This window comes from Haliotis cracherodii, unplaced genomic scaffold, assembly GCF_022045235.1.
Source record: "Haliotis cracherodii isolate W230 unplaced genomic scaffold, xgHalCrac1.p SCAF_6, whole genome shotgun sequence".
NCBI classification, from domain to species: domain Eukaryota; kingdom Metazoa; phylum Mollusca; class Gastropoda; order Lepetellida; family Haliotidae; genus Haliotis; species Haliotis cracherodii.
In genome coordinates, this window is record NW_027266319.1 from 31,823,629 (window position 1) to 31,838,913 (window position 15,285).

Below are 15,285 nucleotides of genomic sequence, written 5' to 3' on the forward strand. Positions count from 1 at the left end.
CAGCATTAAGGGGCTAAAACAAGGACTGGTCGGCTCAGAGTCAGTATATTGTGTCTGAGTTGGGTATTTATGTTAAACTGCGGCATGGTATCTCAGTGTGCTGGAAATATATATCAGCTTCAGTCTGGACTAGTACAAGCAGCTACACACACGCACACACACACGCACACACACACACACACACACTATATAAGTGCAATAATCTTGGATGTAATGTTTAACCCCAATTCACCTGATCACCTCCAGGGAATGACAGACCTGCCAGACTACCACAAGATCTCTTTCCCCTACAACCCCCCGATTCCCTTCGAGGAGATCCTCCCTGACGCCTCCCCAGTGGCCCTGGATCTCCTGAAGAAGTTTTTGGTTTACCCCACAAAGAAAAGGATCTCGGCTAAGGAGGTGAGTCCTTGGTGACCTCTTTATCATACAGCCGTGAAAAATGAATCCCCATCAGAGATATTTTTTCAAAATACATTTCACCAGATGCATCCAGTGGATCTTTGACACTATAGAGCATCTGCTCTTCATGGAAGGTATCTAAAATGAAATTACTTTGTTAGGAGTAATTATCGTCAGAACGGTTTATTTCCTGTTTGACAGATTAGCCAACCTTGGAAGTTGCAAGTTAAAAAAAAATTAAATGCAAAATGCTTTGTTCGATAAAAAAATGTAAAAAATGTTAACAAATAATTATAATTCTTGAACTCAGAACCAATAATGCCTAGAAAGCTGAAATACCCATGAAGATCTGGGGTAGAATAGGTCTTCAGCAACCCATGCTTGTCGTAAGAGGCGACTCACGGAATCGGGTGTTCAGGCTCGCTGACTTGGTTGTTGCATGTCATGGATCCCAATTGCGTGGTTCGATGCTCATGTTGTCAATCACTGGATTGTCAAGTCCAGGCTCGATTATTTACAGACCGCCGTCATAGAATGCGGCGTTAAACAACAAACAAAGCAAGCGGAAATGTTGGGGGGGATATGAAGAGTTAAGTATCCGTGTTAAGTATAAAAAATAATTGTTCAAATATTGAAAACTGTTTAAGCATCATTTTCATGGAATCAGCAAAACCAAAAGACCTGAAACTTTGGCATGTTCTTTTGATCTAGTGAGCTAAGCTAAGAAAAGTTCCCATGTGAACACTAAATTCTAGTGGAAGTGATGTCAGGTGATGACGGTTAGTGTTTACATGAAAACTTTTTGGACCAAGAGTAGGAACGTTTGTCTAAGTGGTAATGGAATGAGGGAGTGATATGTAGAGAATATTTAAAAGCGGTTGTCAATACATCTCATCAAATTTTCACAGACCAGACAACAATCAATTATCAAATGACAAGTCTCTTAAACCAGTGTCAAGTGGTCTCTTCAAGTCATGAAGTCATGCTGACCTTGAGCCATTACAAGTGACCTTGAACTTTGGCCAGTGACTATATACGATGTCACCACTCTCGAGAGTGACAATATCAGTTTACTGTCAATTGGCAGAGATAGGGGATTTATTTCACTGATTTGACTTACTCAATTATGTTATAAATATCCATATTTATTGGGAGCAGTGGAGTAGCCTAGTGGTTAAAGTGTTTGCTCATCACGCTGAATGTCCAGGTTCGATTCCCGACATGGGTACAATGTCTTGATCCCATTTGTGGTGTCCTCGGGGGTGATATTGCTGAATTGCTAAAAACGGCATAAAACTATATTCACTCACTCACTCACTCACTCACTCATGACGGGAAACATGATGCATCCACTATAAAACGATGTGACTTCGCTATTCTTTGTGAAGAAAATAGGTTTGCACAAAGTTTATCCAATTGTATGTTAGTGTATGTGATTACGTTAGTGCCTATGTTAGGGACTTTTGTATGATGTGGCCTGTTTGTCCAGTGTCCATCAGGTGTAGTCCATCTTCTTCTCAGAAACTCCTGGTCCAATGAAGCTGATACTTCACATGTTTCTTCCCACAAAGATGACACCCTAATTTGTTCAAGAGGTTTAAATCTGATTTTCAAATGGCCACCATGCACCAGCATATGTGGAATAAGTGTATTTTATGAAACCAAAACCATTCCAGATTTATATGAAAGCATGTCCAGTCAGCTCAATTCACCTCTGAAATCAGCATCACAAAGAACATTTAGAGGAGAGAAATGTATTGTTTACTATAAGATTTCATAGACTACAGTGATCCCTCGCTACAACGCTACCTTCAGGGTCCAAATAATTAATGAGCGTTTTGGATGATCAGCGGTTTAACGAAGGTCGAGTCGTGGGTGGTAGATGACCAACAAAACAGTATACATCCACTGCCTACCTAACACGATCTATGTTGCACGTTTCAGTGTTTCAAAAAAGATTAGAAGTTATCAATGATTCACAGTGTTAAAAAGATTTTTCGAGTATCAATATGCGCTTTAAAAAAACCCAACACATCGTATCCCTTTAAGGTGAATAAACAGGTATAACAAACTTGGTCAATAAATGTATGAAATTTAATATGAAACATCACTAAACATGATGATTTACGATTTAAAATGCACATGTTAGTTGATAAAATTTGGTATATCTGTGGCTAGTAGTGGGATTCAACATACATTGTTTTTTCTTCACAATCTCTTATATTTTCGCCTTGTTTGATTATGCTCTTAAATTCTCTCAAAATGCATGTTTGCCTCTGTAAATTTCTCAGCCCATTTCTGGTGTCCCCCGCCGTGATATTGCTGGAATATTGCTAAAAGCGGCGTAAAACCAAACACTCACTCACTCACTCACTCACTCACTCACTCACTCACCCTGCCAGACTGAGGGAGCTGAATTTTGGCATGTATGCTTCTCCTTATGATGACATTATGTTTTGTTCATTTTGTTAGGTTTTAGTGTTAGTTATTCGTATTGTTGCAGAAGTTATTTGAATATCAATTGTGACAGCAGCTTTTGTTCTGTAGCTATCTTTGTTTTTTCAACTGCTGACTAGCAGGTGAGCTACATTGCAGTGGCACTATTTTTCGAGTTTTCATGCTTTTTCAACATCTCTGTAACCTCTGTTGATGAAGCTGAGAAAACTGTGTCTCTAAAATGTGCCCAAAGCATTTGATATGAGTTTTAACTTTTAACTTTGCTGAAATGATATGAAAAGGCATATACAGGAAGTATGTACTAGCTATGCACAGAAACACATTTTATTTTTATACCCACGACCTAAAAGTTATACCAAGTGATTCTGCCCCGTGAAGATTCTGGGGTAGAATAGGTCTTCAGCAACCCATGCTTGACGTCACCCAAGGTGACTAACGGGATCGGGCGGTCAGGCTCGCTGACTTGGTTGATGCATGTCATTGATCCCAATAGCGAAGATCAATGATCATGATATTAATCACTGGATTGTCTGGTCCAGACTTGATTATTTACAGACCGCCGTCATATAGCTGGAATATTGCTGAGTGCGGCGTTAAACAACAAAACACAACCAACCAACCAAGTGATTCTGTCCGTCAATCCTTCCAAGGACATTTTTTGTGCAACCTGTAACTTGAACACTGCTGCGTCGATTCTTTTCAAATTTGGGAAACACTCTTTGTACCAATAGGAGAGATGCAGTGCAAAGTTTGATTTCAATGTTTCCATTTTCTGAAATAATACAGCTATTTTTTCACTTAGAGATTAAACGACCTGTAACTTGAAAAATGCTTCATGGATTCTTTTCAAATTTAGGGAACAGTTTCCAAGAAGAATGTTTAATTACGTCCTTACTGCATAGCAGTTACATATTAACTTCTCCTCTCCTCTTTGTTCTCATCCTAGGCTCTCCTGCATCCTTACTTCTTCACGGAGCCCCTGCCTGCCCATCATTCCGAGCTGCCCATCCCCCAGCGTACCCGGCGGAGTGGGCTGCAGCACAAGCACCAGACGCACGAATACACAATGGACACCCCCCTAGAGGACTCTTTGTTAGACCCTGAGCTCATAGCACCCCATGCCATCAGACTCAAGTAGAGACCCCGAGCTCATAGCATCCCACGCCATCAGACTCAAGTAGATGCCCAGAGCTCATAGCATCCCACGCCATCAGACTCAAGTAGATGCCCAGAGCTCATAGCACCCCATGCCATCAGACTCAAGTACTGGCCCCGAACTCATAGCCGCGCGCCATCAGACTCAAGTAGAGACCCCGAGCTCATAGCATCCCACGCCATCAGACTCAAGTAGATGCCCAGAGCTCATAGCATCCCACGCCATCAGACTCAAGTAGATGCCCAGAGCTCATAGCACCCCATGCCATCAGACTCAAGAACTGGCCCCGAACTCATAGCCGCGCGCCATCAGACTCAAGTAGAGACCCCCAGCTCATAGCATCCCACGCCATCAGACTCAAGTACTGGCCCCGAGCTCATAGCCCCCCACGCCATCAGACTCAAGTAGAGGCCCAGAGTTCATAGCATCCAACGCCATCAGCCTCAAGTAGAGACCCTGAACTCATAGCCCCCTGGGCCATCAGACTCAAGTAAAGGCCCCGAGCTCATAGCCCCCCACGCCATCAGACTCAAGTAGAGACCCCGAGCTCATAGCATCCCACACCATCAGACTCAAGTAGAGACCCCGAGCTCATAGCCCCCCACGCCATCAGACTCAAGTAGAGACCCACAGCTCATAGCAACCCACGCCATCAGACTCAAGTAGAGACCCCGAGCTCATAGCCCCCCACGCCATCAGACTCAAGTAGAGACCCACAGCTCATAGCAACCCACACCATCAGACTCAAGTAGAGACCCACAGCTCATAGCAACCCACGCCATCAGACTCAAGTAGAGACCCCGAGCTCATAGCACCCCACACCATCAGACTCAAGTAGAGACCCACAGCTCATAGCAACCCACGCCATCAGACTCAAGTACTGGCCCCGAGCTCATAGCCCCCCACGCCATCAGACTCAAGTAGAGACCCCGAGCTCATAGCCCCCCACGCCATCAGACTCAAGTAGAGACCCACAGCTCATAGCAACCCACGCCATCAGACTCAAGTAGAGACCCCGAGCTCATAGCACCCCACGCCATCAGACTCAAGTAGAGACCCCGAGCTCATAGCACCCCACGCCATCAGACTCAAGTAGAGACCCCGAGCTCATAGCACCCCACGCAATCAGACTCAAGTAGAGACCCCGAGCTCATAGCACCCCACACCATCAGACTCAAGTAGAGACCCCGAGCTCATAGCACCCCACACCATCAGACTCAAGTAGAGACCCCGAGCTCATAGCACCCCCACGCCATCAGACTCAAGTAGAGACCCTGAGCTCATAGCACCCCACACCATCAGACTCAAGTAGAGACCCCATGAATGACAACACTAGCATCGATCCATCCATAACATGCAATCACCCACCTCACCTCCTGATCCATTTCGTCACTGGGAATCTATAATATTACCTAGAATCTCTACTGGCTCAATTATGTTTGTTTGGTATGACAGTGCATACAATTAGTCCATTGTAAGATGTACATTTCATTGTTTGCAATCACCTTATGTTGAAATCCACTAGGCAGGTAAGAAAACGAAATTGCAGAGGTGGATCCAGAATTTTGAACAAGGAGAGTGCACATTGTAAGGCATGAAGTAAACAAAACACATGATAGGCACACATCATCATCATCATCATCATCATCATCATGATGGGGCGGTCGGGTAGCCTAGTGGTTCAAGCGTTCGCCCGTCATGCCGAAGGTTTGATTCCCCACATGGGTACAATGTGTGAAGCTCATTTCTGGTGTCCCCCGCCGTCATCATCATCATTATTATTATTATCATTATTCAACAGATGTAATAGTAATATTCATAGATATGAGGACATTGGGGAATTGCCATATTTGACATAATATGCTCCCAGGGCCCTCTCAAAATTAGAAATAGGGGGCTCTTATTAGAATATTATTTTGGTGAAAAAAAGCTGAAAGAGTAGAAAGATAAATTTCGTGGATTATGCTGACGGCCTGAACTGTTTATATACGACAGATATATTTTTCCAGAATTTAATTGCCGATAACTAAGGGTGCATATAACACACGAGCGCGTATTATACACGAATAAATAAGTCTTGTGTACATTGATCAATCGGAAGGGGTGGTTATTGGGATTGATCACTGGCCAATATATTAGCAAATATCGCTGTGGGCGCTTATTAGAGCAGGGCGCTTATTACGTCGAATACGGTATGTGTTTGTTGGAACAATCTATTAAACTCGCATTATGTCATATCCTGATGAATTATGGCTGCCAAATTGCCGTTGACGCCATGGAGATTACAGGCTAAAATAGGTCTTTTGGTGGTCGTCAGGCTCCGATCAATCAGAGCGTCCCTTACCAGATTATGAAAGTGACAGTCGGAATGTGATTTCTAATCATGCAACCTCGAAAACTTTAATATGGGGTATTCCGAACGATAGTTACGGGTTTAACGACTGAATCCTTACAATCTAGACCATCTATTAGCCATTCCGGAATGTGTTTTTTTTGTTCAGGTTTCAAATTTTAAATCGAGAATTTGTCAAAATATGTTTCGAAGCGTAGTCGCCAATTTGAAATTAGTGCCGTAAAGCACGAGAAAACTGCCTTCTGATTGGCCATTCCATTGGTCGGTCAAAGTTCGCGCAAGGTCGGTCTGGCGTGACCCGTAATGGGATGTCCTCAGATCCTTGTTTAGCGGTAGCGAGAACTAAGGTCTGATTTTAATGAGATTGGTCCAGACTCCCATCATTAACAGGAAACTTCCATTGACCTTGAATATTGCTGAGTGAGGCCTTATACAACAAAGAAATAAAAGCATGTCCAACCAATAGTCCTTTTTTGTGTTCTCAATAATGGAAGAGTGAGTGAGTATGGTTTTACGCCGCTTTGAGCAATATTCCAGCAATATCACGGCGGGGGACACACATTACACGTTGTACCCATGTCGGGAATCGAACCCGATCTTCGTCGTGACGAGCGAATGCTTTAGCCACTAGGCTACCCGACCGCCCCCAATAATGGAAGAAGGTGTGAGTGTGGGTTTTTTTTTTGGTTTTTTTTGTTTTGTTTTTGTTTTTGTTGTCGTTGTCGTTGTTGGTTTGTTGTTGTGTTTTGTTTTTGTTTTTTTGGGGGGTGGGGGAGGGGGAGGGGGGCGGTGCACAAATGGCCAGCCTCCACTCTTTAATGCGTCCTGCTGTGTATGCAAGAATCTAGGTCACTTATCACTATTGCAGGGCATGGAAGTGGCAGATGCAATTTTCATTATCCCACAATAGCCATTAATGATTCTGTGTGGGAATAAATTTATGTGGGGAAATGAAAGCGTGTTAGTTATGTTACTTATTATGCATTAGCAGTGGAGGCGTCCACAAATCGATAACTGTTTTGCCATCTGTTGGGATTAACAGTATGTACATTGTCCAAACTTGCCGTAAAAGGCGACTATGCTTGTCGTAAGAGGCGACTGACGGGATCTCGTGGTCAGGCTCGCTGACTTGGTTGATGCATGTCATCGTATGCCGTATCGATGATCATATCAATCACTGCATTGTCTGGTCCAGACTCGATTATTTACAGACCGCCGTCCTATAGCTGGAATAGAGTGCGGCGTTAAACAAGGAACAAATCTCTGTACTAGTCATTACACTCCAATTTTCAAGTCAAAATTGACTGAATCATATTGCCCCAATTTCCATAGAAGGTTCGGTGGGGGTATCCTTGGGGTTCTTCGCAACCTTCGGCCCGTGAAGCACATGCAATGTCCGAAGCGAATTTCCAATGTCCCCGCCATGATATGATTGGAATACCGTAACAGCAACATAAAACTCACTCACTCACTCATCCCTCACAACAGCCATGGTATTGTAAACCCCCACCAGTACTCCCCACACTTCAAGGTTCTAGTCGCAATGGTCTTGTCATCAACAAAACGCCTCAATTTCCCAGTCAAACGCTCCATTCCTCACCTCACCCGATTAATTAATCGAGTGTGGACCACAGTCCACTGCGTGATTGACGTCATGAGCATTACTCTACGCAAAAGGGTACGATGACATGCATCAACCACGTCAGCGAGCCTGACCACCCGGTCACGTTAGTCGCCTCTATTGCGCAACAAATAGCGGCGCCCTAGACGACTGGCCCCCCTTTATAACTATAATTTAACAACTGTGTGTTTTTAAAAAAAATATGTTCATTTCAGAGGCTAGATGTTAGTCTACAGACACCCCTGTGAATCACATTTAAATACATCTCAGCAGTTACAGCTGCACAGTCGGATAGGCGTCTATAATGAGTTTATCATATTGGCTATTCAATTAGAATACTAAACATCTGTGTTATTCTTGTAGATTTGACGGCGCTAAATTTTGTTTCCAATATAACACGCAACCTATTGTTTGAAACAAATTGAAATTCAGGGAGCCTGGAACATGTTTTAGAAGAAGGCATTTGATGTCACATTTAACTTAATAGTATATCTGCGTGTACTTCTCAAAATGTTTTCGTTACCGGGTGATTTTATTCACTTTCGTGACTATCCGTTAAATATCGTGCATCTAGCAGTTCACAGCGGTGTCATGTCATGACAAATAAGAAGAGTTTCTTTATAAACAAACATAGATATGATAGAATCGGGTCACTATTGGCAACATATACCTATAACAGTTATTCGTCGACAAGGGGCGGTCGGATAGCGTGTGGTTACAGCGTTCGCTCGTCACGCCGAAGACCCGGGTTCGTTTCCCGACATGGGTACAATGTGTGAAGCCCATTTCTCGTGTCCCCCACCGTGATATTGCTTGAATATCGCTAAGAGCGGCGTAAAACCATACTCACTCACTATTCGTCGACATGGGCAACTTATGTTCTGATTATGTCATCCTTTCCCTTCTTAACAATTTGCATTCAGATTTCATCGTTCCGAACGAGCCATGATTGATTAACACCGGACATCAAGCTTCCGTTCATTGGTCAACCCGATCATGATTAACACCAAAGATGGCCTTCTCACGAAGCTCAATACTATGACACTGAGTGGAGGGTCGACGTCAACAAATTATCTCGAGGGGTGGCATCCAAATCTGTAGAAATTTATTGGGAAACTGCAGTTTGAGCTAGATAATACTGCGATCACAGTCGAGTTAGTCTGATGCCACCTAAGACAAAGAAAAAGTTTCGAAACCTGGACCACGCCCATGAGAGGGAGAAGAGACAGTTCTTGCCAACCAGAAACCAGTGAACGATTATATTATATTATTATCACAATGCTGTTTCACTTTGAGTTGGACTGTGAATTGTGTTAATTTGATATGTGAAGCAAAAACGTATCTGTTGTATCTTTTTGTGTCACACACACACGCGCACGAGCGCACGCACACACGCACACACACACACAGAGTCTTGTTTCCGTGTTTGTCGTATAATTATGTGAAATAAGTTGAGATCTACAACGAAGCAGTTAAACGTCTATGTTGTACTGGTAAATTGAGATGAACAAGGTTGCGGAGTTATTACGTCAGTGGCCGTTTGGACACACATAGACACGCACACACACACACACACACACACACACACACACAAACACACACCAAGGCCAGCTGCCGGAGAAGTGAGAAATCAGCGTTTATGCTGACAAACAGGATGTTACATGTAGTAATATAATGCTAGTTACAGATAGTTAATTGTTATCAGCCATCAATAACATCAGCTAATAAAAACCTTGTCACGCACCTTTGCACTGCTGTGAATTACTGAGCGTGAAATTTCAGGACTTTCACTTGAACAGTTAAATACTTTCCACCAATGCTATGATTTTTTGTCCCTCGGAAATTAACTCCATATATATCGGACAACTGATATTCGCAAAGAAAATGGATCCGGTCATCAATCTCGATGACTTGGATGATCGCGTGCGATCGTACAACGATGGCCTGGATCGATACTCATAATATCCATCACTCTCTGGCCCACACTTGAAGCCGTCATATGGCTGGAATATTGCTGCGGCGTTATACAACAAACAAACAAACAAGCAATGTCATCTGTTGCTACATATGTATGTCCTACATACAATAAAATGATACTTGTATGTAATAAGTGTACTAATTAGCCACCCATCTCCCCAGTAACACCTAATGCAAGTTGTAATAGCTTGTTCGAGAAAGTATCCAAATTTGTGAAACAATAAATCGGGAATCCCCTTTTAAGAAGTTGATAAAAACATACAATCGTGGGTTCGAATCCGGGTTCGACTGATTATGTATCTAGGTTTGTCCGCACCATACCCGTGCTCGTGGGTTTCACCAAAGTGGTAACTTCCAAGATCTGGATCACTTCAGGCTTTCCTGTAACATTAAGCTGAAACGCTGTAATGTATTGAAACAAAGCGGCGTAATGTTATACTCCCTCGACCATAAAATATCACAACATTTGCATTTAAATAGTCTACTTCAATAGATAGCTACGATGAAATCGGACAGCATATGTTGTTGACAGCCCTGCGTTAAAGTTCTTACCACTCAATAATAACTCGTGTATAATATACTTTAAAACTGATATTTCGAACGTGTCATTTATTTTACAGTAACAGCTATAAAATGTTTTATTTGCATTGGCTGGAATTGAAAAGATTCACTATCGATATGATTAGTGTTTTGAAAAGCAGGGAGATTGTGTTTCACTTTCACTATTGTTGGTTTTGTTTGTTAGGCTTAGAACTTCAATCCCTCGTACAACACCTGAATTCACGGTAAACTGTTTCAGTGCTTAACGGAGCCATGTTTATGTATGTGACACAGGTAAAAACATATACAGTTAAATCAGCATGTACTTTCTCGGTATAAATATAACCTACGAGACTATGACATTTTGTACACTTTTTGTGTGCTAAGTATAACCTTTAACGAACATATTTCAACATAAATTAAATCTTGTCTTCTTTTAAACATTATAAATACGTTTTGCCAGAGTTGCTGCCAAATGCATGTTCATTCATAATCAAAGCAAGTTCTTCTGAACCATATACTAAATGTACACAGTGATAATATGGGCAACTTTAATATCGGTGAGACCGAGGTGTAATCCAAATAACAACATCTCGTAGAAAAATGCATTCGGGATAGATACGAGTGAGTGAGCGAATAATGTTTACGCCGCTTGAAGCAATCTTCCAGCACTATCACGGCGGGGGACACCAGAAATGGGCTTTACACATTGTACCCATGTTCACTGTAAATCCTTGCCGTAACTCTGACGCTCTTTTACGGTAATTCCATGTAAAAGTCTTGCAGTTTTATACCGCGTTTATTATAACCGTATAATACTGTCGTATCTTAAATTCTTTCCGTAGCGGTAGTTTACTGTATTGACCTTTTTCACACTTTCGCCATCTTGGATCGAAAACGAGGCTTGGAGAGCATAGCTCCATGCAGTGAGAGTCGCAACAGCTCATAGGGAACAGACAGCATGTTATGCATTTCACTGATGGACATTTTAAACAAACACAAAATGGTATCCTCTGTATCTAATACAGAAGATATTTCACATTAAATCATGAGGTCCAACTAGAATATGCCTGTAATACACTGGAATTATCATTTTGCTGTCAGGATCCCGGAAGTGAATCGAAAGGTGCATTTCGAGATACGTATTTCAGAAATGGATTGTTTTATCATAACCTCGTCGGCATATAGGTACAATGTGACAGTACATTCAATGACAGAAGTTTTGTATCGTAAATAAACTTCATAACATGAAACACGTCAGTGTACTTTTGCAAAATTGCTCAGTCAATGCGTGGCTTGGCGAACTCTAGATCAAGATTGAGATCATGTTTGTTTCACGTTTCATAGTGGTGTTTGCTGCACACCGCACTATCGTTTTACCATGTGTCCAGTTGACAAAAGACACTTTTTCTGCTAAGATTTTCATTTTAACATATTACAATGTTAATTATGAAAATAATTCTTGTGTCAAAATAAATATTCAGAAGGGGCGATAACTCTATTCAGTGTGTACAATGACAGATACTTTCAAACATCACTTAACTGATTATTGCCGATTGAGATTGCACCGTGCACGCAGAAAGTAATAATGTGTGAACTGTTTAAAATAAGTTAAAAGGAAACTAAAAATTGATAAATATAAATAATGTATGAAATTGAAGAAATATAAGAATTGATACAACTACCAACTTCTTGAACACCCTCACCTAATCCTGTATGATGATAGGTAATTGTATATCAAAAGGAAGCTACTAATACATTTATCCTGAATAGTTTGAAAATGTCTTGATCAGATATGAGTACAGATAAAATAACAAAAGATAAAAAGGAATCAACTTCAATTGGTAATCAAGCCAAGATAAAATATATGTATCGGTACAAATTATGTTGATGGAACAATCTGGATTTCTCATATTTAATAAAGAAAAACAAACCGAAATTGTCATATCTTTATTTCTCACAATATAAGTTTTCAAAACTTAACATGGACTAGGTGTCTTTGTCAGTCAAAAGCATCTAATTAAATTCCAGGAGAAAATAATTTTCTTGCTTGTAAACAAATGGTACAATGTGCTTTTTCAGTATCGGATAAATATTGGCCATGTTGATTAGTGAGTGAATAAGGCTTTTCACTTCCTCGTCCTATTTAAGTGAAATGTGACAGGAACTACATCTGTTGATCAAATGATTATGGCTTTTCACTTCCTCGTCCTTTGACAGGACGCACATTGAAACCAGTGTGTTACTTACAGCAGAAAGCTCATCCAGACATCCGACACCCGGATACTAGTACTTCATTGTGTTGACTCGCTGGCCTGAAATGAAAAATTCAATAATATTGTAATAATGTTCCTACTTCAATAACATTTTTTATAAACAATGCATATTCACCTTCTTTCAAAATATTGCTTATTTAGAAAACAACATTCTTCTGAAATAGAGAAGTTTCAGGAAAATTAATCACTGTGTGACATTACATGCTACTTAATTCATCTGACATGTCGAAAACTCAAAAACAGTATATTCTTTGTAAACAGTAAACTCAACAGATGCATCAATTTAATGACAGTGTACTACAGCTCTTTATACCAATGTCACATTTTAATTAAACACGTTTTGATATTTGTATTACCGGTATGTATTTAATCATGAAATACTTTGTTTAGTCTGACCATGTTGAAAACATACTTTCGCTGGAGTGAAAATCAGGTGAAATATCACGTTTTGTCACACCTACAGTCAGTCTGCCTCATTGACACTATGGTTTTCTGAGTAAGGTCATGAAGATCACAAAGAAAATATAAGACTTGAATTTATTTTGTCAAATGCAATGTTTATCCCTTCATATGGTTTACTAAAGTTGATATCTTGACTTGAAAATATTAACTTTGTCAGATCACAAGATGAAATATTATTAAACATATTTTATTGTACAAAAAGACAAAGGGCAGCACTTATTACCGCCTTCTCCCTATATACAGTTATACATGATATTGCATAATGAAAATGAACAATTTACAGTTGAAGCTTCACATTGTGGAAACATAGTGCGCAATATATATACAGTGCTCATATGAAGGATATGTACAATGTGCTGGAAAGTGAAGACAGTGTGCATCCCATACATATCCTAATATTATACATTTTAGTGTTGAATATAGATTTAACGATATTAATGAATAATAGTTTGGAAACAATAATATGCTAGCTACTGAATCTGTTAGTCGTTTCTATAAATTTGTGTACAGACAAGAATATTTTGTATTCAGGAAAACATCTAGGTTTGGATCACCAAAAAGAATACTCTGTAGAGTTTTTTGTCCTCCAAGATTATCGATAGCTGTCAGTAATGTCTCCTTAAAATCATCATATAAGGTACATTCGAAGAAGAAATGGAATGAATATTCACAAGGAGCATGCTATACAAGGAGCATGAGATAAATTCATGCTATCATCGTTATTTGACAAGGAAAACAAATTTCTTCTATGTATTTATATTTTTTTATTTTTCTCGTTTTGATTGAATTATAAAAAAATATCAAAATGATCACACCACTTGACTTGATTGAAATAAACTAAAGTTCTAAAGATTGTTAACAATAGTAAAATATTACATCATAACAATATAATTATTGCAAAATGACACAGTAAGCACAACTATATTCCTATATATAAATTGATATGATTAATGATCAATAATACATGGCAATTGCTTGCACAAAAGAAATCTTTTTGTTTTGAAAGTTTCAAAGCATGTTTGTGGATATAAAACCAGATGGGTTTCACAATTAAACAAAGGGAATAAATGAGTTATGATTGCAATACGCATGGGAATTAAAAATAATTCTTTTTATACTTTAAGTTTTTAGTAATGTCAATATCAATTTATGCATTTGAAATATTTGAATGAAAACTGTTAAAGAGTTATCTGTTTCTGTAAATTATATAAAGATCACATGTAGATTGAACATTTACTGGACATTAATTAGTTGGGTTTTTGTTCATTTCATGACATGATTAAATTGGTACAGTAAAGTAAATATCATTTTGGTAGAAATATTAATTGTTACCAAAATTGCAGATCAAACTGTACTTTACTTTAAATATTTACACACCCTTTATGTAATAATTCAGTTGAAATGTTACACCTCATGCTATCTAATCTGTCAACATTGACAATCAAAATAACAACTGTTCACAATCACAACAGCACAAGTAGAACGAGAGGTCTAATATTTTATTGAAATGCATTTGAGTCCATTACAATTTACATCAAATACGCAACTGATGCAAACTTCTGATTTGTTACGATTGTAAATTCTCAGTAGGTTACAATTTGATACATTATATCAACATATCAATTTAGTTAGTTTCTGTCATATATCTAGATATAATTTTTTAATCTGAAGTTTACACGATATACGGCTTTTCCGTTGGACGAGAGGTCGGTCACATGACCGCGAAACTGACGTTCATAAGTGTATGAACGACACAATTTGACGTTCATGCGTTTTTCACGAGATCGTGTTCTTGAAATGACGTAAACACTGACGGACTACTTCCTCATTCCTGGGGAAACCCCTGGGAATTCCCTAGCACGAAAACATACATAAGCGTTCTTTCTTATCATTTAGACCCTTTATTCTTGGTCTCGGCGTTTCAGGATACATTGAGAAATGTCAGAGAGCGTGACTGCATGATTGTTCACGAATATCCTCGCTACGGCCCATCCTAATGGACAAACGAAGAAATGCACATCTAAACTTTCGTAGTATCGAC

The 15,285-nt window shown here is 39.9% G+C and overlaps 1 protein-coding gene across 1 annotated transcript in view; it reads left to right on the forward strand.

Moving 5' to 3' along the window:
- The window catches only part of LOC139444619 (cyclin-dependent kinase 20-like), a 44,958-nt gene extending 38,127 nt beyond the window's left edge, over window positions 1-6,831 (forward strand). Inside the window, exons 10-11 of the mRNA XM_071225530.1 lie at window positions 247-402; window positions 3,806-6,831. Coding sequence (XP_071081631.1) covers window positions 247-402; window positions 3,806-3,997 — 348 coding nt within the window. The 3' untranslated portion in view covers window positions 3,998-6,831. The remainder of the gene's footprint in view (window positions 1-246; window positions 403-3,805) is intronic.
- The last annotated feature ends 8,454 nt before the right edge of the window (window positions 6,832-15,285 follow it).